The sequence below is a fragment of the Vulpes lagopus genome, chromosome 1, assembly GCF_018345385.1.
Source record: "Vulpes lagopus strain Blue_001 chromosome 1, ASM1834538v1, whole genome shotgun sequence".
Classification (NCBI taxonomy): Eukaryota; Metazoa; Chordata; class Mammalia; order Carnivora; family Canidae; genus Vulpes; species Vulpes lagopus.
In genome coordinates, this window is record NC_054824.1 from 181,222,939 (window position 1) to 181,244,987 (window position 22,049).

Consider the following 22,049-nt stretch of genomic DNA (forward strand, 5'->3'; position numbering starts at 1 on the left):
TTACCCTAGAATGGAATACCTCGGTTCAGGGATAGTAACTATAGGACAAAAGAGACTGGATCCTGGGATAATAAACTGTGAATCAGTATAAGATTAGGGGTTCTCAAAAGGTAGGTGGAGGCTTTACAAGAATTTAAAATAGAGATCGGTAGGGGGCAGGGCTATTAACAACTTCAGCCAAGAACGGTGAGCATTCTCAAGGGGACTCTAGATAAACTAACTGATAACTTCCTTAGTATTCGAACATGGGAAGTGGTGTTTGACTATTTGATCCCTTGAACATGGGAAATGGTTATATCCAAGGAATAGTTTTAAATTTTTCCTTCCAAAAAAAAATAAATAAAAATAAAATAAAATAAAATAAAATAAAATAAAATAAAATAATAAAAAATAAATAAATAAATTTTTCCTTCCCATGCTGTTATAACTTTTATTTCCCCAATTTTCAGTAAATGTCCATTTTATTGTGAGGAGGCTTCTTGTAGGCTGTCTGGCCCTTCCGGGATCTCTGTCATCACCACAGTTTCTGCTGTGACCCTCGGAGGTACTTTGCAGCTTATCTACCCAGGAAAGCCACCCAAATAGCCGAATAGTCCAGGTTTAGATCATTCTTACGCTTGCTTCACCGGGGTGTAGCAGGGGACCATGGGATGGAAACCCAGCAGAGTGGCTCTGTGCCTGATCTCTTGATGTGAGAATACCCTCCCATAATCAACTTGAGCTCTTTAGCTCCAAAACACATTTAGAGCAATTCACAGGGGAACTCGGGCATAGCCAGTAATCTCTAAATTGAGTATCAGTTAACGTCTCAACAGGAAGCAGATGGCACTCCCAAATTAGGATAAAGTTTAAGAAGGTTTTATTTACAAAGGGTCTAATCACAAAGGTGTGGCGATGGGTTGGGAAGCTACAAAGCATAGTGCAAGAAACTGGGCTGCCAGCACAAGAATTGTTCCATCTCTAAGGCCAAAAGGATGAAGACAGAGGGATTAGAGAGCCCAGGAGAGAGACTGAAGAGTAACGTCCTTCAGAAGAGGAACGGGGCCAGCTCAAAGGCCATTTCACAGGGGAAGAGCCAGGGTTAACAGTACCCTGTTTCACTCCCCAGTCTCTTGTCAGGGATTCCCATCCATTGACCAAGCCCTTCTGGAAGCCAGAAGGCAGAGGTGCTTGTTGATTTAATCCATTGAAACCCGGACTGCCGGATTAGAGAGCTGGGTGATGGAGGGTGATGAGTGGTATGAAGGGGCCAATGGAAGGTGTCCAGCACACCCTCATCCAATTGAGAATTCTGATAATTAAAATTATTAAGTAGCTTCAATTTTGAATGATTAACCCAAGTCTTGATACAGAGTTTCTCTGAGTTTCTCCAAACATGAATACTTTCCAAGGGGTGTACAGGGAGAGATTGCAAGAGAATCCATCTCTAGGTTTTTAATTTCCTGAAATTGTACCCATTTCTCAAGCTTTCAGCTTGAGAATGAGGCTCTCACTTTTTAAGGAAAGGAACTGCATCTCACCTATCCAAAATCTTAATAAATGGTCTTTTACCAAGATATACAAATTTCTGGAGTACCAAATAAAGGGGAACTTTTCATTATGATAAAGCCTCATACACTTCTGGGGTTTCTTGCCTTTCCCCTCCTACTCTTATTTCTGTCAATGTGAATACAGAGTATTTTGGACCATGTTGGGATATTATGAATTGAAATCTATGAAAGAGTGAGTGGTCAGAGTGGTGACAATTTTTGTTCTATAGTTTTGCCTTTTCCTGTATTTAAGCAAAAAGCCATTCTTTTTGGCTATTTTCAATATTATCCCTAACATGTACCACTGGGTGGAAAGAAAGGAACCTTTGAACAGCTGAAGAACCATAAGACAGTGATGTTAATTTTATTAAACAAAGCAGAAATGTTTTCTCCATTGAGAAAACTTACATACACTGTAGAAATAAAGCAAAATGATGATTGTGTGCCCTCTTAAGATTATCCTGGAGCACTGCCTTATGGGCCAACCTAAAGGATATATACATTTATATCTAAAATATGTATAATCTATGTCTGACATTTATATATAAATATATGACATATATATGAATGTCTCTATCTGACAAATGATGCATACCCAAAATGTTTTAAAATCACCCATTAATCATTTTTCTAAAAAGCAAACAATCCAGTGGCACCTGGGTGAGTCAGTAGGTTAAGCGGCCAGTTCTTGGTTGCGGTTCAGGTCATGATCTCAGGGTCCTGGGATGGAGCCCCACATTGGGCTCCACACTCAGCAGGCAGTCTGCTTGATGTTTCTCTCTCTTCTTCTCCCTTCGCCCCTCTCACCACTTGATTGTGTGCGCTCTCTCTCTAAAATAAATAAATAAATCTCTTCTTTTTTTTAAGAAAAAAAAAAGAAAACAATCCAAAAAAAAAACAAAAGATTTACACAAGCACTTCACTAAAAGAAGATATTCAAATGGATAATAAGCACATGAAAAATTATTCAATGTCATTAGTCATCAAGGAAATGCAAATTAATATCATTAAGATTTTACAATATACTTACCACAAGGCCAGAAGTATTAAAAGACTGATAATACCCAGTGTTGGCAAGGATTTGAAAAACTGGAACTCTCATACATTGAGTTTTGTTTTTTTTTAAGATTTTATTTATTTATTCATGACAGACACAGAGAGAGAGAGAGAGAAAGAGAGAGATAGAGAGAGAGAAAGGCAGAGGCACAGGCAGAGGGAGAAGTAGGCCCCATGCAGGAAGCCCGATGTGGGACTCGATCCAGAGTCTCCAGGATCATACCTCGGGCTGAAGGTGGTGCTAAACCGCTGGGCCACCAGGGCTGCCCTCTCATACATTGTTAATGGGAATGTGACTGGTACAACAGCCACTTTGGAAAACTCTCTGGAAGTATCAGCTAAAGTGTAACATGGAAAATACCCTATGACATAGAAATTCCACTTATGGGTATATATCCAAGAGAGACTAGTATACATGTCCACCAAAAGACATGTACAGGAATGTTTGCAGCAACTTTATCTGTTGGGGTCAAAACCTGGAAACAATCCAATTGTCAATCAATAGGACCCTATATAAATCAGTTTTGGTATATTCATATAATAGAACCCTACTCACCAGTATAAAGAGTAAATCACTGCTACATACAATGACATGATTAGTCTTATAGATATAACGTTAAGCAAGGAATATAATCGGTATAGTCTCATTCATGGGAGGCTGAAGAGCAGGGAAGGTATGGTACACACACAGTTTGTTGTATCCATCAGCCTCGTCTTAACTCATACAAAACCAGAAGGATGAAGTAGGAGGTGCGGGGAGGATGAGAGAGAATTTCCAAAGCAGTCAATTAGGGTTCAAAGAGTTATCTTTTCTTTCTTAAGTTGCTTACTGTGAGGATGAAGCTTGCTCCAATATGTCGGGGAGAGGCCAATAAATGGTGAAAAGTGTTGACTTCCTTCTTATTCCCATTCTGGGTTGTTGCAATTCTTAGAGTGATCATATGGGGCAGATAGAACAAGTCTAACGAGGCTGAGACAACTTCTGCAGTCCTTAGCCAAGTTGCTCATGTTTCCAAGAAAATGAGTTTCTGTAACTTCCCAGACCAAGGTTACTTCCAAGCAGCAATGCAGATAACCAGACCGGGCAAGATAGGGGCATATTGAACCAAAAGATTTATTATCAACACCACTTAGCCAAAGTCTCCAGTCTCCCAGAGGCACATGAGTATGTGGGCTTCATTTTACTTTTTATCTTTATCTTGAATTCTTTCCTTCATGATTTAATCTTTTGTCTACAGCACTATGCTCTCACAGACTGACTCCTCCACCAAGGTTTTCTCCCAAAATGTAGCTAATTAAACCATGTATTGCTCTGCTTCCAATTACTATTTACCTCCTTTGCATGTATCTTTTATTGTGGCTTTTTTCCTAGCTTTATTGAGAAATAAGTGACATATAACATTGTGTAAGTTTAAGGTGTACAATGTGCTGATTTGATACACCTACATATTGCAGAATGATTATATCACCTGGGCCTTAGCTGACACCTTCATCACGTTACATAATTACCATTTTTTTTTCTGTGGTAAAAACATAAGATCTACTCTCTTAGCAACTCTCAAGTACATAACAGAGTACTACAATGAACTATCCTCACCATACTGATCCCCAGAATGTTGGAATCTTATAACTGGAAATTTGCACCCTTTAGCCACCATCTCCCATTTCTGCCAATCCCCACCCCTTTTTGCCACCATTTCCCTCTCTTTCTGCAAGTTTGGCATTTGGGGATTTCACATATAAGTGAGATCACGCAGTATTTGTCTTTCTCTGACTTACCCTCACTTAGCTTAATACCTTCAAGGTTCATTCATGTGGTGGCATATGACAAATTTCCTTCCTTCTCATGACTAAAGTATATCTGTGTATCTATATAAATATCTATATATTTCACATGTTCTTTATCCATTCATCTGTTGACAGACACTTGGGTTGTCCCCACCATCCTGACTATTCTGAATAACACTGCAATTTTATCTTTTGTCATTTTAATGTCATTAACCTGGGGAGAGGGCCTCTGCCAAGGCAACTGGGAGTGGAGGATTTTTAATTCACCCTTTACTGAAAGCTTAACCTTTTTAGTTAACTTGGGATATTTGGCTCACCTTATCTCTGTGCTTCAAGAAAGAAAGAAAACATACTAAGGTTTCTCCTGCTGAGTTCTGTTTCTGCCCCAACTTGGCAACCCATTTATATTCCTTTGAATTCACACATTCTCTTTCTAGGAATTGACCCTGATACACGGTCTTCTCCTGTTACTTTCCCTTCTGACCAAGCCTACCAGTTCAACAAAAGACCTTTGCAGCAGGCTTAGATCTCAGGACCAGGAATTTTGAGCTAGTGTGCAACCGTGGACTGCAGAGTTCCCCTGACCAGCCTATAATGAGAGACAAGAGCAAGCTCAGGAGGCAGAAAAACTGGAAAGAGGATTTTTAAATATTGGTCATAAATTAGACAAGAATCACATGTTAAATGTATCAATTACTTTCTATTAATCCTTTCGCAAAACAAAGATACATCATGGATATTCGTAACACACGCACACACACATACACCCATATACACACAGACCTGCAAATATTTACTACCTAATTTATTTCTTTACAAAATTTTTGAATATAGTATTGTCTAATTTTATGGCTCATCTGTATAGCTGATAGATCTAGAACTGGGAATACTGTAATGGTCAAAGTATTAATACAATTACTGCTTCAGACAACTTAAATATGTCCTTCTAATCTATACAAAAATAATGCAGTATTTATAATATTAAAAATCTCACTCTTTGAGTCTTTGTTACAATTTATACATGGCCTCAGAGTCCCTGAAGTGGATTTGATTTCCCTGGGATAGATCAGATAATCCCTGCAATGCTGCTGCTTTGAGGTTTGGGATTTAGCCTGGGGTTGTGGCCGTATTCTAATTTAAGGAAATACATGCTAGCAATCAAAATTTTCCTGGACTTTCAGTTAATTCTCGGGCTTTTCTTTATTTCTGCTCTGGATCTAACTGTTAAATGTTTCTTTGCTGGGTTAAAGAGGGGCTTTGTTCTAGTGAAAAAGGAAGGTCCTGAAACTGAGATGGAAACAGTTGAGGAGTCCAGAGAACATTAGTAGGTCTTACTTATTCTTTTTTTTTTTTTTTTTTTTTTTTTTTTTTTTTTTTTTTTAGAATAACAAAAAATATTTTACTAAAACATAAGATTTACAGAAGTTTCCAGACAAGCCATACAAAATGGTCACAAGCTTTTTCTTGAAGGAAGGATTCTACACTTGACAGCAAAGTCACAATGTTATTAGTGAGGGCTGTAATGTTTGTTTAATGTTCCCATTTTGGTTCAAATAATCAAGCTTGTCCATCTACAGCGTCTAAATAAAGTTAGACTTGGCTAGAGAGCATATTCTAAAGAACTGGTTAGCTGCTTTTAACCGATGCAATTAGATCACCATAAAAGGGGGGAAAGGAGCCCATAAAATTAAAATAAAACTACCTCTCCCCCTCAAAAATAATAATAAAGAAAAACACCCACACCCCTGCAGCTAACCCTGACAACTACCTTCATTCACAGTGCTTTATACTTAAACCATGATGGGGGAAATGAATAAAAGCAGAGAGGGGCCACTGCTTTTAAACGTTTCACAACAATCCAGATGGTACTTCTAGCCTCTGCTCATGCTTTACAACAGTGAATCAGGACAAGACATAGATTTGCTAATGGGCATTTAATCACCAAAGGACTGAAGATGTCTGGGCTTTTATTCTGTAATGTTTCTAAGACTGTGTCCATTAAATGCAAACAAAAAAGGAAGAAGTCTTGGCAGAACAGGAGAAGTGATGCACACTTGATGATCAGATCGATTTTAAATATTATTCATGGCATATAGCCTAGTCCATGCTCTAGCTGTTTCTATGGCTTGGGCGTCGTTGGTCTTCCACTGCTCCGCTACATCATTTGCTAACGGATCATCTGGATTGGGAGCACTTAACAAAGCCTGGATCGATAGCAGAACTGTGCGGATCTGCAGTGCTGGGGACCACTTATCTTTCAAAATATCTAAACATATTCTTCCCAACTTGTCTACATTAGGATGATAAATTTTGGTCATGAAACGTACTTTAGGGGCTGCCATCGGGTATTCTTCTGGAAGGAATAGTTCCAGTTTAAAAGTCCCTCCCTCAAAGGGGGAATCCTGGGGGCCAGCAATGACCACATGAAAATAACGGGCGTTGCTCTCATCTGGTTCTGCTTTAATGCCAGGAACTGGTTCTGCCAGCAAACGCTGGGTTTCCTTGATAATCCTGCGGGGCAGCCCGGCCATCTTGTCAGATCCCGAGTTCGGCCTCAGCTCTCGACCCTGGCTCCGCTCGCCTCACCGGTCTTACTTATTCTTATACTTTTCCTTTATCTACTTAGTTGATCATATGAATCTTTTCTTAAATTTAGTTTTTAGGTAGTTAAAATACAGTGCAGTATTGGTTCCTAGAGTAGAATCCAGTGATTCGGGGCACAGGTCAGGATTCAGGGCACAGTGATTCTTAGGCTCAGGTCGGGATCCCAGAGTCCTGGGATCAAGTTCCCCATCAGGCCCCCACAGGGAGCCTGCTTCTCCCTCTGCCTGTGTCTCTGCCTCTCTGTGTGTCTCTCATGAATAAATAAATAAAATCTTAAAAAAAAAAAAAGAATCCAATGATTTATCACTTACATACAACACCCAGGGCTCATCATAACAAGTGCCCTCCTTATTATCCATCACTCATCTAGCCCATCCCCCACTCCCTCTCTCCATCCAACCTCAGTTTGTTCTCTATCATTAAGTTTCTTATGGCAAAAATAAATAAATAAATAAACATTTTTTTAAAAGAAAAAAAGAGTCACTTATGGCTTGTTCCCCACTCTCCTCTCCCCTCCCACTTCCTATATGTCTGTTTTCTTAAATTCCACAAACGAGTAAGATCATATAGTTTTTGTCTTTCTCTGACTGACTTGCTTCACTCAGCATAATACACTCTAGCTTCATCCATGATGTTGCAAATGGCAAGATTTCATTATTTTTGATGACTGAGTGATATCCCATTGTATATATATGCTACATCTTTATCCATTCATCAGTCGATGGACATTTGGGCTCTCTATAGTTTGACTATTGTTTATAATGCTGCTATAAACATCAGGGTGCTGATCATATGAATTTTGTCCAAATTTGGATCAAAAATAAGGTTGATTAAAATAGAGATCAAGGAGGTTAATGAAATAGTGATTTTTAAATCTGAAATTCTGTATGTGTTCTATGTCCACAAATGGATTTACTAGACCATATTTTAGAAATGTGAGTAGACTCATGAATTACTGGCTTCCTGAATTTCAGCACAAAAGGCTACTCTTCTATATCTGACTTTGAGAAGGGCAAACTTTTACCCCTCCTAAGAAAAAGAGGATGGTCTTGCAAAATGGAGTGAACTATAGGAAGCTTAAAAATTTCAAGGGGCCAGAAAAAAGAAAGAAAAAGGAACAAATGGGAAGATAAAACTGTGGAAGAAAGACAAACTAAACAATAAATACGGTATCACTGAAATAAATGCAATATTTTGAAAAGTAGTTTGTTTCAGCACTTAACCTGTGTTTATCAATTCTTATGCAGTAGAATTTAATGTACAAAAGATGAGTCCTCATTAGTGTTAAAATGAAATTATGTACTAAAATAAAATAAGAGATTTCATTTTTTAAAAAATGTAAATAGAACTTAAAGTAGCTCATTTTTAAAAGACCACATTCAGGGGAATGCAAACTGGTGCAGCCACTGTGGAAAATAATATGGAGTTTCCTCAAAAAGTTAAAAATAGAACTACCCTATGATCTAGTAATCACACTACTGGGTATTCACCCCTCAAATACAAAAACATTAATTCAAAGGGCTACATGCACCCCTATGTTTATTGCAGCATTATTTACAATAGCCAAATTATGGATGCAGCCCAAATGTCCATCCGTAGATGAATGGATAAAGAAAATATGATATATATGTGTGTATATATATATATATGTGTGTGTGTGTGTATATATGTGTGTGTACACATATATGTATGTGCATATATATGTACACACACATACATATATATATATAGAGAGACAATAGAATATTATTCAGCCATAAAAAGAATGAAATCCTTGCCACTTATAACAAAACGGATGTAGCTAAAAAGTATAATACTAAGCAAAGTAAGTCAGAGAAAGACAAATACCTTATAATTTCACTCATATGTAGAATTTAAGAAACAAAACAAATGAGCGAAGGGGGAAAAAAGAGAGAGAGAGAGAGAAAGAGAAACCAAGAAACAAACTCTTAACTATAGAGAACAAATGGATGGTTACTAGAGGGGAGGTGGGTGGGACACGGGTGAAATAGGTGATGGGGTTAAGAGTATACTTACCAAGGGGCGCCTCAGTGCCACAGTCAGCTGAGTGTCTTAGTCTCTTGGTTTTGGCTCAAATTATGATCTCAGGATCACGGAACTGAGCCTTTTGTCATCAGGTTCCACACTCAGGTCAGAACCTGCTTAAAGATTCTCTCTCCCTCTCCACCCATCCTCCACTCCCTAAATAAAAAAAATAAATCTAAAATTTTAAAAATTTTTAAAAATTTTAAAAATTTTTAAAAAATAAAAATTTAAAAATTATCACAATGAGTACTGAGTAGTGTATAGAATTGAACACTTGAAACTAATATAACACTATATACTGGAATTAAAAGTAAAAACTTAACAAAAAATAAAAAATAATAAAATACGCTGGTGGTAAAAAAAGAATTTTAAATCATTTTTCTTGGTGTTAGAAATATAATACAAATTTCATATTTCTTAAGAGAATGCAAAAAAAGTTTGAAATGTTTTTATTTATTTATTTATTTATTTATCTTTAATAAATTTATTTTTTATTGGTGTTCAATTTGCCAGCATATAGAATAACACCCAGTGCTCATCCCATCAAGTGCCCCCCTCAGTGCCCGTCACCCAGTCATCCCCAGCCCCCATCCACCTCCTCTTCCACCACCCCTAGTGCGTTTCCCAGAGTTAGGAGTCTTTCATGTTCTGTCTCCCTCCCTGATATTTCCCACTCATTTTTTCTCCTTTCCCCTTTATTCCCTTTCACTATAAAATGTTTTTTAAAAAAATAAATAAAGGACCATATTCAGTATTATATTAGTTTCCTACTGCTGCTGTAATAAATCGGAAACACAGTAGCTTAAAGTAACACAAACTTATTATCTTACAATTCTACAAGTCAGAAGTCTGAAATGGGTCATACAGGGCTAAAATCATTGTTCACAAATTTGTGTTCTTTCCGGAGCTTCAAAGGGAGAGTCCATTTCCTTGCCCATGACTCCTCTGTGGAGAATATGTCCCCTTTATTTTCCAGCTTCTAGAAGTCCCCTTCATTCCTTGCCTCATGGTCCTTTTTCTCTGTCCCCAAAGCCAGTAGTGCAGCATCTTTACATCTCTTTGTCTCTGTGACCTCTTCTTTCCTGTCAACATCTCTCCTTCCTGACTCAGAACTTCCTACTTCCTCTTGCAAAGACCTTTGTGGTTATATTAGCCCCACCTGGATAATCCAGCCTAATCTACCCTTCTCAAGATCTTTAATTTAATTTAATTATACCTTTAATCCCTTCTGCTTTGTAAGGTAACAATATTAAACAGATCCTAGGGATTAGAATGTAGAATCTTTGGGAAGGAGGTGGGGGTAGGGAGTGGTTTTACCCACTACAGGTATATTCATATTCTTAAACAAAATACAATATAATATGTTTTTATTAAATACTTTGAATTTAGAAACACTCAACTCTAGCTTCCTAGAATAATCAGCAAAATACTGACCTCATTTTAAGGATAGATTATATTACAACATTACACATACTCTATGACCCAACCATTCTACTCCTAGGTATACATTCAATACATTTTATGTTATGTTTATCAGAACCATATACTTAAACATTTACAGCAGCACTATCCATAATAACCCCAAACCAAAAAATACCTAAACCTACTAATGATTGAATGAATAAGTAGTGGTGTACTCATACAAGGAAGATTATCTGGCAATGAAAAAAATCTCAATCTACAAACAACTATATGGATAAATTTCATAAGCACAATGTTAAGCAAAAGAGCCAAACACAAAAATCATATGTAATTCATGATTCCAGTTATATAAAGCATAAAAACAGGCAAACTTAGTCAGAAGGGTGAGTAACTTCAATAGGAAGTAGTGACTAAAAGGGGACATGACAGGAACTTTAGGGGTTCTGGCAACATCCTATTTCTTGATATGGGTGATGGTTACCTGAATATGTTCACTGTGGAAAATCCATTGAGCTGTACCCCTTTGATTAATACATTATTCTGTATGTGCTTTCTATTTCTACAAAGGGCTTATATAGTTAAAAAAAAAAACAATGTTCTCTTTTGTCTTAAAATATAAATACAGATAGAGACTTCAATCAGTTTGTAAAAATGAATGCCAAACGTTATTGCTTAGACTTTTTAATTTTATTTTATTTTTAATTTTTATTTATTCATGAGAGACAGAGAGAGAGAGAGAGAGAGAGGCAGAGACACAGGCAGAGGAAGAAGCAGGCTCCATGCAGGGAGCCTGATGTGTGACTCTATCCCCTGTCTCCAAGATCATGCCCCGGGTAAAGGCAGTGCTAAACCACTGAGCCACTGGGGTTGTCCTGCTTAGACTTTTTTAAATGCTATTTTTATATATTCACACTATATTCATTATACTAAAAGAAAATAAACCAATTAGCTATTGCAGTTTTGCATTTGTCACAAATAAGGTTATAGCTGAAATCCTATGTTAAAATGAAATTTATAGAAATTCTAAGAAATTTTTAGTAATAAGCAAATAAAATTGGATAGCAAGTTCTCTTGTTATAACCCAGACATTAACAATTATAATATTAGTATTCATGCAGTGGAACAGAGCAAAGAGCTCTTACACAACAATACCTAAAGGGATTTAATTGGGCTAATTCATTCAGCAAATAGCTATTGATCTTTTTTGATCTACTAGGCACTATGCTAGGCACTGGGGATAAAACGAAGAACCAGAAAGATGAGTCTGTGTCCTTACAAAAGGTATAATATCACGAATAAGCCCGTAAAGTAAATGAACAAGTGATAACCATGTAGTGATAACAAATTCTATCAAGTCATCAAGCAAAACGCTTAAATCTTAAATGCCTATTGCTAAGTGAAAGAACCCAGGTGAAAAGATTCTATACTACTTGATTCTATTTACACGCCATTCTGGAAAAGGCACAACTATAGAGACAAAAAATAGGTTGTCAGGGGCTCATGGGAGGGGCTTTAGTAGGTGAAACACATGGGATTTTTTTCAGAATGGTGAAATATTACATATGATACTCTAATGATGAAGACATGACTCTATGAATTTATCAAAACCCATACACAAAGAGTGAACCTTAAACCTAAAACCACAACTCTTTTACAGCACAAAAAGTGAACCTTAATGTATTTAAATTAAGAACATAAGAGTTCAGGAGAACCTTGATGGAACACAGAATGTGACTAAAAGAAACTAACTGCAAAATAATGGTTATGAAACCACCTCACTGAAAGGGTTGGGGGAAATGTCCTGACCCAAGTAACTGAGAATGAGTAGAGTATGCAGGATTAAAGCCAAGAGGAAGTATTAACTGTACTCTAGTTGATAAAGTTGTTCCCACAGGGATACAGGCTAACAATTCAGTAACTGAGTGGGGCCCATATTCCTCACAGTTGAAGTGGGAGCTTGCAAATAAGCCAGAGATGGAGGCTAGAATGAGCTATGTAGTAATGGAACAGAGTTGGAGATAACAATACAAACTCAACTTCAGCCTTAATATAGATACAGATGGTTACACATAGATATATTTCTAGTTCATGCCTATATACCCAGATTCATATGCACACATATATTTCCTTGTTCTACCAGCTAAGATCAAGAAGCAACAACTCTCTAGTAGTAACAAGTACACTTAGTGCTCACATCTTAGTTTCTAATACTGTTCTTCAACAAAAGGACAAGGACTCCTCGGAGAAATGGCTGATACTAGGAATGGATCAGAAATATACAAGATGGTGGCAACTGGGTGGCTTGGTCAGTTAAGCGGCCAACTCTTGATTTCAACTCTTGATTTCATGGTCTCAGGGCCATGGGATTGAGCCCCGGTCAGGTTCCATGATTAGCTTAGAGTCTGCCTATGATTTTTGTTCCCTTTCCCTCTGCCCCTTCCCCCACTCATGCATGTTTTCTCCCTCCCTCTCTCTCTCTCTTTCTCTGTCTCTCTCAATAAATAAATAAATAAATACATACATACATACATACATACATATATAAAATCTGTTTTTAAAAAGATTGCAAACTTCTTTAAGAAAAAGAAAATATACAAGATAATCCTGGAGGATATTAGTATCAGAAAGAAAATGCCTTAAAAAAACCCCCCACAAGAATGGAGATATGTCAAAGGGATTCCAAAACCAACTGAAAGAGTTCCCAGTGGCCAGAGCTGGAACAATTTAAGCAACAGTATAAAGTAGTACTGAGTTACAACGTGAAGAATAAAATAAAATAAATATCCATGAGTCAAATCAATATAATAAATGATTGAATAAATAAATAAATGAGGAAGAATACGTAAATTTCCCATGCAATAGAATTTCAGGGCCGCTGGCTGGCTTAGTCAGTGGAGTGTGCAACTGTTGATCTTGGGGTTGCTAAGTTTGAGCCCCATGTTGGGTATAGAGATGACTAAAAATAAAATCTTAAAAAAAGAATTTGAAATAATTTGTGTACTCAATTCCAAATAATTTGTTTAGTTTAACTCCCTAGTCCCTAAGTGTGGCTTGTGCATAGTGATTTTATTCCATAGTGATTTTGTTCTGTGCTTTGTACAGAAAAGCAAGGGGGAAAAGTAACTATAATGGAGGAGCCTGACAAACACTACCTCAGCCAGGTGATCAAGGTCAATATCAATAGTAGTAAGCCATGATGATAGTATGTATTCTTCATTCAATATGGGAATGGCACTTCATCTCTGTGATCTTCCTCAAAAAAAACTCTTAATTCCACTCTAATCATGAGAATCATCAGATGAATCCCAGTTAGACATCCTACAAAATATCTGACCAGTACTCTTCATAACTCTTAAGGTCATCAAAAACAAAGAAACTCTGAGAAACTGTTGCAGACAAGAGGAGCCTAAGAAGATATAAATACTTGGGTCCTAGAACAAAAGAGGTGATAGTAAAGAACAAAGAAGCTTGAGTAAAGTTAAGATTTTAGTTAATAATAATGTATCAATATTGGTTCATTAGTTGTGACAAATATACTATACTAATTTAAAATGTTAGTAACAGGGATGGAAATACTAGCTATAAAGTACATGGGAACTCTTTCTATCATCTTTGTAATTTTTCTGTAAGTCAAAAACATACTAAAATAAAAACTAAAAAAAACAAAGTGGGATAATTGATCACTTCATGTATATGAGCTACTTCAAAATTGAAAATATGTTTTACTCAAATTTTCCTCTTGGATATCTTTTTTGGCAAATCTTTGAGTGTGATAGGGGCTAACTCAGCATTGATTGAATTGAATTAAATTTGCTGAATAACAAAAAGTAAATGAGCAATAAAAAATAGTGTAATTTTAAGGGAAGAACAAAATAACAGAAGAACTCCTATACCAAACTTAAACCTGTAACCTAAGACATTGCATGGACATCCTTAAAAATTCTATGTTAGGTTATTTCACTGTCACATAGGTCTCACCCAATTGTCTATTATCATTTGAACTAATAGTTGCCTGGTTTATCAAGAAAGCTTCTTTTGGAGACTTCTCTTTTTTGGTATATAAGCATTAAAAAAGTTGAAAGTTACAGTAAAGTTAATGACTTAAAATAGGGTATAAATAAAAATATGACTGGATGGTCAAATTAGGTCATTAGATTTCAGTGCCTTTCCATTATATAGACATGGAAGCAGTGTATATATATATATGCATTACTTATGGAACTCCCCCCAAAATAGAATATTAAAACAAGAAATCATCTACAAGAAAATCTTAGAGAAAAAAAAGAAATGAAAATAATAAAAATGACTGCATTAATACATAAGACGTGCATTTTATGTTAATTTTGCATAAAAGTGAGCTAGATATACTCCTGGATAATCATTCCTGCCAGTCAAAATGGCGCTTCATATTTTAAAATTGGGAATTCATATACCGGATCTTTTAAGATGCCCCCATGCGTGAGCGCGTGCGCACACACACACACACACACACACTTTTCCTTAGGTCACTGTAAATTAGTCAGATGTTAGTAGCGGCTGTCAGAAGGTGAGGTGGGTGAGATGGAGGAAGTCATCCTTGCCAGCGTCATGCCTCCCAAGCCTGGTCCTGAATTCTAAATCAAGTGTTCCAGAATTCTAAATCAAGACCTGTGAAACTTGATTTTGATCTCCACCAGTGTGGATATTAAAAAAAATACAACAGGTGGAAATGATTGGTATAATGGCTGAATGTTTTTTGTCCCCCAAAATTCATATGTTGAAATTCTAACCCCTTAGATGGTATTGGGGTGATTAGATGATGATGGTGGACCCTTCATGAATGAGATTAGTGCTTTTATAAAAGAGACCTCAGAGATCCCTCACCCCTACCATCTTCATGTGAGGTTACAGCAAAAAGACAACCTTCAAGGAAATGGACTCTCTCCAGATTCTGAATCTGCCAGTCTTAATCCTGCATTGCCCAGCCTCCAGAACTCTGAGACATACATTTCTATTGTTTATGAGCCACCCAGCTATTTTTTTATAGTAGCCTGAAGGGATTAAGGCAGATGGCTTTCCAAGGAAGAAAAGATTCTTGTCACAGAGGGGTTTCAGAGTCATCTCATGGAAATCTGTCTTCATTAGTGTGGGGATCAAGCCATAGTTGAGGATCCTGATATTAGCATCTAGAAATGGGATGAGGGAAACTGAGTTCAGCTGACTGAAAAGTAACCAGACGAGATCTAAAATTAAATCAGAAATGAGAGAGTTATTATAATTTGCCACCTGAAGTTGTCATTAGAAGGGAGGCTCTGGGTCACTGTTCCCACTAGTTCCCATTACCTTATAGAGGAAATGTATGCTGTGGTAATAATAACATTAAAAATGAAGACACAGGGGATCCCTGGGTGGCTCAGCGGTTTGGTGCCTGCCTTCGTCCCAGGGCCTGATCCTAGTCTCGTGATTGAGTCCCATGTAGGGCTCTTTGCATGGGGCCTGCCTTCTGCCTATGTCTCTGCCTCTCCCTCTCCCTCTCTGTGTGTCTCTCATGAATAAATAAATAAAATATTTTTTTAAATGAAGACACATAATAGTAGCTAATATTTATTTATCAATTATATAATAATAATAGTGATCATCTATTGGATGCTTTCTATATTCCAGGCACTATTCTAAGTGCTTTCCGTAATACTTAAAATATTTACCACCTATAAGGTAGATACTATACGTCACTCCTATATTGCAGATGAGGAAACAGACCTGAAGACAGTAAACGGGTTACCTGCAGTCAATGGACAATTAGCACAGTTAGAATTCAAACTCAGGCACACTGCCTCCAAAGTCTACCGTTAACCATGTTATGTGTCACTCCGTTTAATCTTCCCAGCGACTCATTACTTTAGGTACTGTCATTATTTCCATTTCCTAGATGAGAGAACTGAAAGTTAGATAGGTTAAGTAATTTAGAAAGAATTTCTAAATTTCTTTACTTCAGAAAGTAACTGATTTCTGAAGATCAGTCGGCAAATTACTAGGTCAGAATGCAGATCCCGAACTTAAATAAAAGTTCTTTTAACCACCAAGCCCATACTCTTAGCTATCACAATGTGGCACCTCCTCCAGTATGTGAACCTATACTAATTTCAGGTAGTAAGGAAGGAGTTAAAAATATACTCCCAAGTCCAGTTCCACAAGCCACCTTGGGTGTTGGGCAGGGAGTAAGTGGAGCCTGTAGGGCTCAGCATCATGGGCTCCGAACAAAGCCAGGGCAGGCAGGGGCTGTGTCATAACATCCACAATCTCAATGTCAGATTCTGAATCAGTTTTACATTTTAGTTTCTTTGTTTTGACCCAATTTTTTACACTGTGTAATTTTTTAATATTGGTTCTTTCTATCCTATTAAGTCATCCCTTCCAATTTTGGAGCTTCTGAACCTTTGATTGGTCAGAATTTGAATTTGCATTAAAAAACAAACAAACAAAAAAAAAAACAGAGAAAAACTTTCCAGAGATTGCATTTTCATTGACATTTCTACACAAGTATCACCAGCCACTCTAAATATGGAAGAATCATTCCTTTTAAGGACTCTCTCAATTTTTTTCCTCCTCTCTTTTACATGGGCCTTTTTTTCTTCTTCCCTTCCCCCTCTCTGTCCATTTTGCCAGTTCTCTTCATCACCACTGTCCTCTGAAGCTGATTTAGGCAGAGTGAATCAGACAACGGTATTTCTGACTTTACTCATGACTAACAACATTTCCCTGAGGAGGTAACTTCCTCCTTTATTTTGTTTTGGTTTCTTGATCTTAAAGATGGCCACAAAAACACTAGATATCCCACATAGCTCAAGCAATGGCGTGCCAAACAGAGCATTTGCCTACAAAGCAGTATTTTCCCTCATGGATTGAATTCAGCAGGTGAGCCACTGTGAAGCTGCCTCTGGGGTCTGTAATATTCCACTTTTAGTTTGGCTTGGAGCAGAAGAGTCATTTAATGCGGTGAACAAGTTAGAACAAGCCTCCGCTCAGTTATAAGGCCAGGTTCCTTTTTTTTACTTTTTCCCACCTCAACATGTGGTGAATTGAACAAAATTGAATTAGATTCATTTCCGTTAAATCCCTTACCCCGGGTGTTTGAACTGTTGCTTCATGTTCTAAGCCTCTTTCTTTAAAAAACAAGACAACAACAACAACTCTTGCCATAGGATTTAAGTTTTGAGTAAGAAACCAGAGCTGTAGGAAGAGGGGAAAGAAAGAGGAAGAAGAAAAAGAAAGAAAGAAAGAAGAAAGAAAGAAAGAAAGAAAGAAAGAAGAAGAAGAAAAAGAAAGAAAGAAAGAAAGAAAGAAAGAAAGAAAGAAAGAAAGAAAGAAAGAAAGAAAGAAAGATATTAAGGTTTAGTGTGTCTACTAAGAGACATACTAAATTTGAGTCCTTCAGTCTCTTCAATAAATGGTGCTGGGAAGATTGGACAGCCACGTGCAGAATGAAACTGGGCCATGTCCTTACACCAGACACAAAGATAAACTCAAAATGGATGAAAGATCTAAATGAGACAAGAATCCATCAAAATCCTAGGGGAGAACACAGGCAACACCTTTCTTGAACTTGGCCCCAGCAACTTCTTGCAAGACACATCTATGAAGGCAAGGGAAACAAAAGCAAAAATGAACTATTGGGACTTAATCAAGATAAAAAGCTTCTGCACAGCAAAAGAAACAGTCAACAAAACTAAAAGACAACCTACAGAATGGGAGAAGATATTTGCAAATGACCTATCAGATAAAGGGCTAGTATCCAAGATCTATTAAGAACTTATTAAACTCAACAGCAAAGAAACAAGCAATCCAATCATGAAATGGGCAGAAGACATGAACAGACATTTCACAGAGGAAGACATAGACATGGCCAACAAGCACATGAGAAAATGCTCCACATCCCTTGTCATCAGGGAAATACACATCAAAACCATAATGAGATCCCACCTCACATCAGTGAGAATGGGGAACATTAACAAGACAGGAAACAACAAATGTTGGAGAGGATGTGGAGAAAAGGGAACCCTCTTGCACTGTTGGTGGGAATGTGAACTGGTGCAGCCACTCTGGAGAACTGTGTGGAGGTTCCTCAAAGAGTTAAAAATAGATCTGCCCTACGACCCAGCAATTGCACTGCTGGGGATTTACCCCAAAGATACAGATGCAGTGAAATGGCAGGACACTTGCACCCCGACGTTTATAGCAGCAAAGTCCACAATAGCCACACTGTGGAAGCAGCCTCGGTGTCCGTGGACAGATGAATGGATCAAGAAGCTGTGGTCTATGTATACAGTGGAATATTCCTCAGCCATCAGAAATGACAAATACCCACCATTAGCTTCAATGTGGATGGAACTAGAGGGTATCACACTGAGTGAAGTTAGTCAATTGGAGAAGGACAGTAATTGTATGGTTTCACTCATACGTGGAATATAAGAAATATAAGAAAGAAAGGGATTTTAGGGGAAAGGAGAGAAAATGAGTGGGAAAAATTAGAGAGAGTGACAAAACATGAGAGACCCCTAACTCTGGGAAACGAACAAGGCGTAGTGGAAAGGGAGGTGGGTGGAGGGACGGGGGGACTGGGCGATGGGCACTGATGGGGCACTTGACAGGATGAGCACTGGGGGTTATGCTATATGTTGGCAAATCGAACTCCAATAAAAAAAATATACAAAAATAAATAAATAAATAATTTGAATCCTTACGATTTTCTCTCTCTGTCCTCAAGATAAAGCATATTTTACATGACATTCTCCCTTTTCTCTCTGCCAGCCTCCTAAGCAGGTTGCTGTCAGTGCTTGGTAGGCAAGAGAACTTAAATAGGAATCAGAGAACTTTGATCTTACTTTTTCCCCAGTTTCTCCAGCAGCCAAAAGGATGTTTATAGACTCAGCAACCACTTATTGGGCTTTCTATGCACCAGTGAAAATTTATTAATTAGGATCCACAAAAGAAAGATTGGAAACCTCCATCATCATGCCAACCTAACCCCATTGTTCCTTCTTAACACTTATGAAGTCGGTTAAATAACAAAAACACAAACGAGTACATTTTAAAGATCTGATTGGCTCTACTCATCTATTCATGTGTTAGGCAGCACCCCATCTAGCAAGTAGAGGGGAGATGAGATGAGATGCTAAGGAAATAGAAAGTTGCGTGTGTGTGTATGTGTGTGTGTTTTATGATTTTATCTATTTATTCATGAGAGACCCCGAGGGAGAAGCAGGTTCCTTGCGGGAAGCCTGATGCATGATCCCAGGGCCCCCCGGGATCATGACCTGAGCCAAAGGAGAAGCTCAAGCACTGGGCCATCCAGGCTCCCCCAAAAAGAAAGGTTTTTAAAGGTGAAAAAGGAGTGGAAGATAGGAAACAATTAGCAAAGAATCCACTATTTTAGGCAAGTTTACCATCCTAGGGGGAGCGGAAGGGGTCTCTCAGTAAATTTCCTAGTGCTGACCAGGCAGTTCCCATGTTGACTGACTAAAGGTTGCATTTCTTGGAGTGGGGGGGGATTGGAGCTGTGATGCGGGCAGGCCAGGTCCAGGGGCCCTGAGGGGATCCCACAGGACCACCAAGAGGACTTCTGACTAAACGCAGGTTAGAAATCAAACTTGAGCCCAGCAGGGGGTGAAAGGACAGTGTTTTGAAGGTATAGAGGGAGTGCAGGTGCAGTGTGCGGGAGACTCAGAAAGGACCCCAGCTATGATCAGGGTCTGGGGTTTTCATTGAGGATGCGTGTGTCCTCTCAGGCAGCCAGGGCCTGGTTAGAACAAAGGCGATGGCCTGGTGCTGTTCTGGCCTATGATAGCTCCATTGGGTTCTGGTCACCTGGTCCCTCCTTAGATGTTATCTATTCTAAGGAGATCACTAACTCCTTGTCCCTTACAAGGAGGACGTACTGGATTGGCATTACGAGGCATGGGCAGGGTGGGAGTGCAGGTGCTAGCATGATTAGAAACGGGAAAAGGAGCAAAAAGCAATTTTTATAGCATCCTTCAGTTTCCCTAGCTCAACAGCAGACAGGTTGGGTAGTTAAGTCTTGGTACACTGACCGGGGGCCTTGACCCCAGTGATGCCATTTTGGTCTTGTCATTTTCTATTTAACAAAACTATAAGCAACTAATTATTAATGCATTGTGTGTGTTTGTTTAATGTCCATTTCTCTCCAGGGCTATGTGCTTCAGGAGGACAGAGTCTGTGAGTACAGTGTTCATTTTTGTAAGCCCAGTGTGGAACTCAAGGCTTAGCACAATAGTAGATACCCAGTAAAGATAGCCTGCATCTCAGAGGTTAGGACTGTGCACGACCAGACTATTAAATAGCTGAGCTGTGATGAGAACTCAGGTGTTAACCCCAAGAGGAGTTTCTGTTCTCAAGTTATTTCCACTTGCGTACGCCATTTGCTTTTCAGAGCTCAACTGAAAGAATACGAGAATACATGGAGGGAAAAAATGAAAACCCTACTGTGAAAAAATGTGAAATGGGTCTTTTACTGTGATGGCCTAACCTCCAGGTAGGTCACAATCAAATCATGTCTAGAGTTTCACTGAGGAACACTAATTTCCACAGGAGAAAGACCCTAGGGCTTGTACTATTTACTATAGAATAAGGTGGAATTATTCAGGTTCCCTACTGTACACTGAATAAGTCAGCAAAATACCAAAAGTGTTTTACTTCTCGTTCACCTCCCTCTTCCAATCTGTGGGGTTCCCATTACAGGAGGTTCTAAGGCTGCCTGACTCGCTATACCAATTTCATCCTTGAAGATGGAGATGTTTACACTGTAAACATTAGTGTATTCTAAGTTTGTTGTGTTTTTCATTTTAAAAGCATTCCTCGGTATGCTTTCTTTGAAAGAAAAATCTTCAGGGACACCTAGGTGGCTCAGTGGTGGAGCGTCTGCCTTCAGCTCAGGGTATGATCCCGGGTCCTGGGATCGAGTCCTGCATCAGGCTCCGCACAGAGAGTCTGCTTCTCCCTCTGCCTGTGTCTCTGCCTCTCTGTGTGTCTCTCATGAATAAATAAATAAAATCTTAAAAATATTTTTTTAAAAAAGACCAAAAAAAGAAAATAAAAATCTTCATAGTGAGAAAAAAAGTTTAAGAGACAATTTCAATAGACAGTAGACAATAATGTCTGGTATTGTTTTAAGCATAGAATCCTTCAAAGTCATTCAGGAATGAACATTATAACAACTTTCCTGCAAATGTGACTGAGGGGTAAACACATGAGTAAAACATACTGTAAAGGAGTTTGGAGGAAAAAATACTGCTACGTTGTTCTGGGTTGAGATTTCGAAAGTATTCTCATTCACAGTAATAATTGCCAAAATACAGGGTCATTTTCCAAGAAATTTATGTTTCTTGGACTTTCTGCTCCAGCTGGTGTATTGATTTGATGGAGCTCTGTTCCAAATCTCAGTTCCAGCTCATTGCCCGTTGCATCCTGTAGTGATTACAAAAGATGGTGGTGCAGGGTCTTGGGGGTGGGGGGTGGGAGAAGGAGGTGGTGGGAGGTGCAATCCACCTCAACTTTGAAAAGCCCAGTGTTGACCTGCATTTTTTAGGATGATATAGTCATTTAGACACG

General features: G+C 38.3%; 2 protein-coding genes across 2 annotated transcripts in view; one reads left to right on the plus strand and one right to left on the minus strand.

Moving 5' to 3' along the window:
* LOC121492986 (unconventional myosin-XVI-like) overlaps nt 1-22,049 on the plus strand; it is a 55,298-nt gene that overhangs the window by 25,730 nt on the left and 7,519 nt on the right. The gene's annotated exons all lie outside the window — the stretch shown is intronic.
* LOC121492979 (ubiquitin-conjugating enzyme E2 N-like) lies at nt 5,736-6,970 on the minus strand. The gene has a single exon (XM_041758379.1). The coding sequence runs from the start codon at nt 6,902-6,904 to the stop codon at nt 6,446-6,448; it is 459 nt and encodes a 152-aa protein (XP_041614313.1). The 5' UTR covers nt 6,905-6,970; the 3' UTR covers nt 5,736-6,445.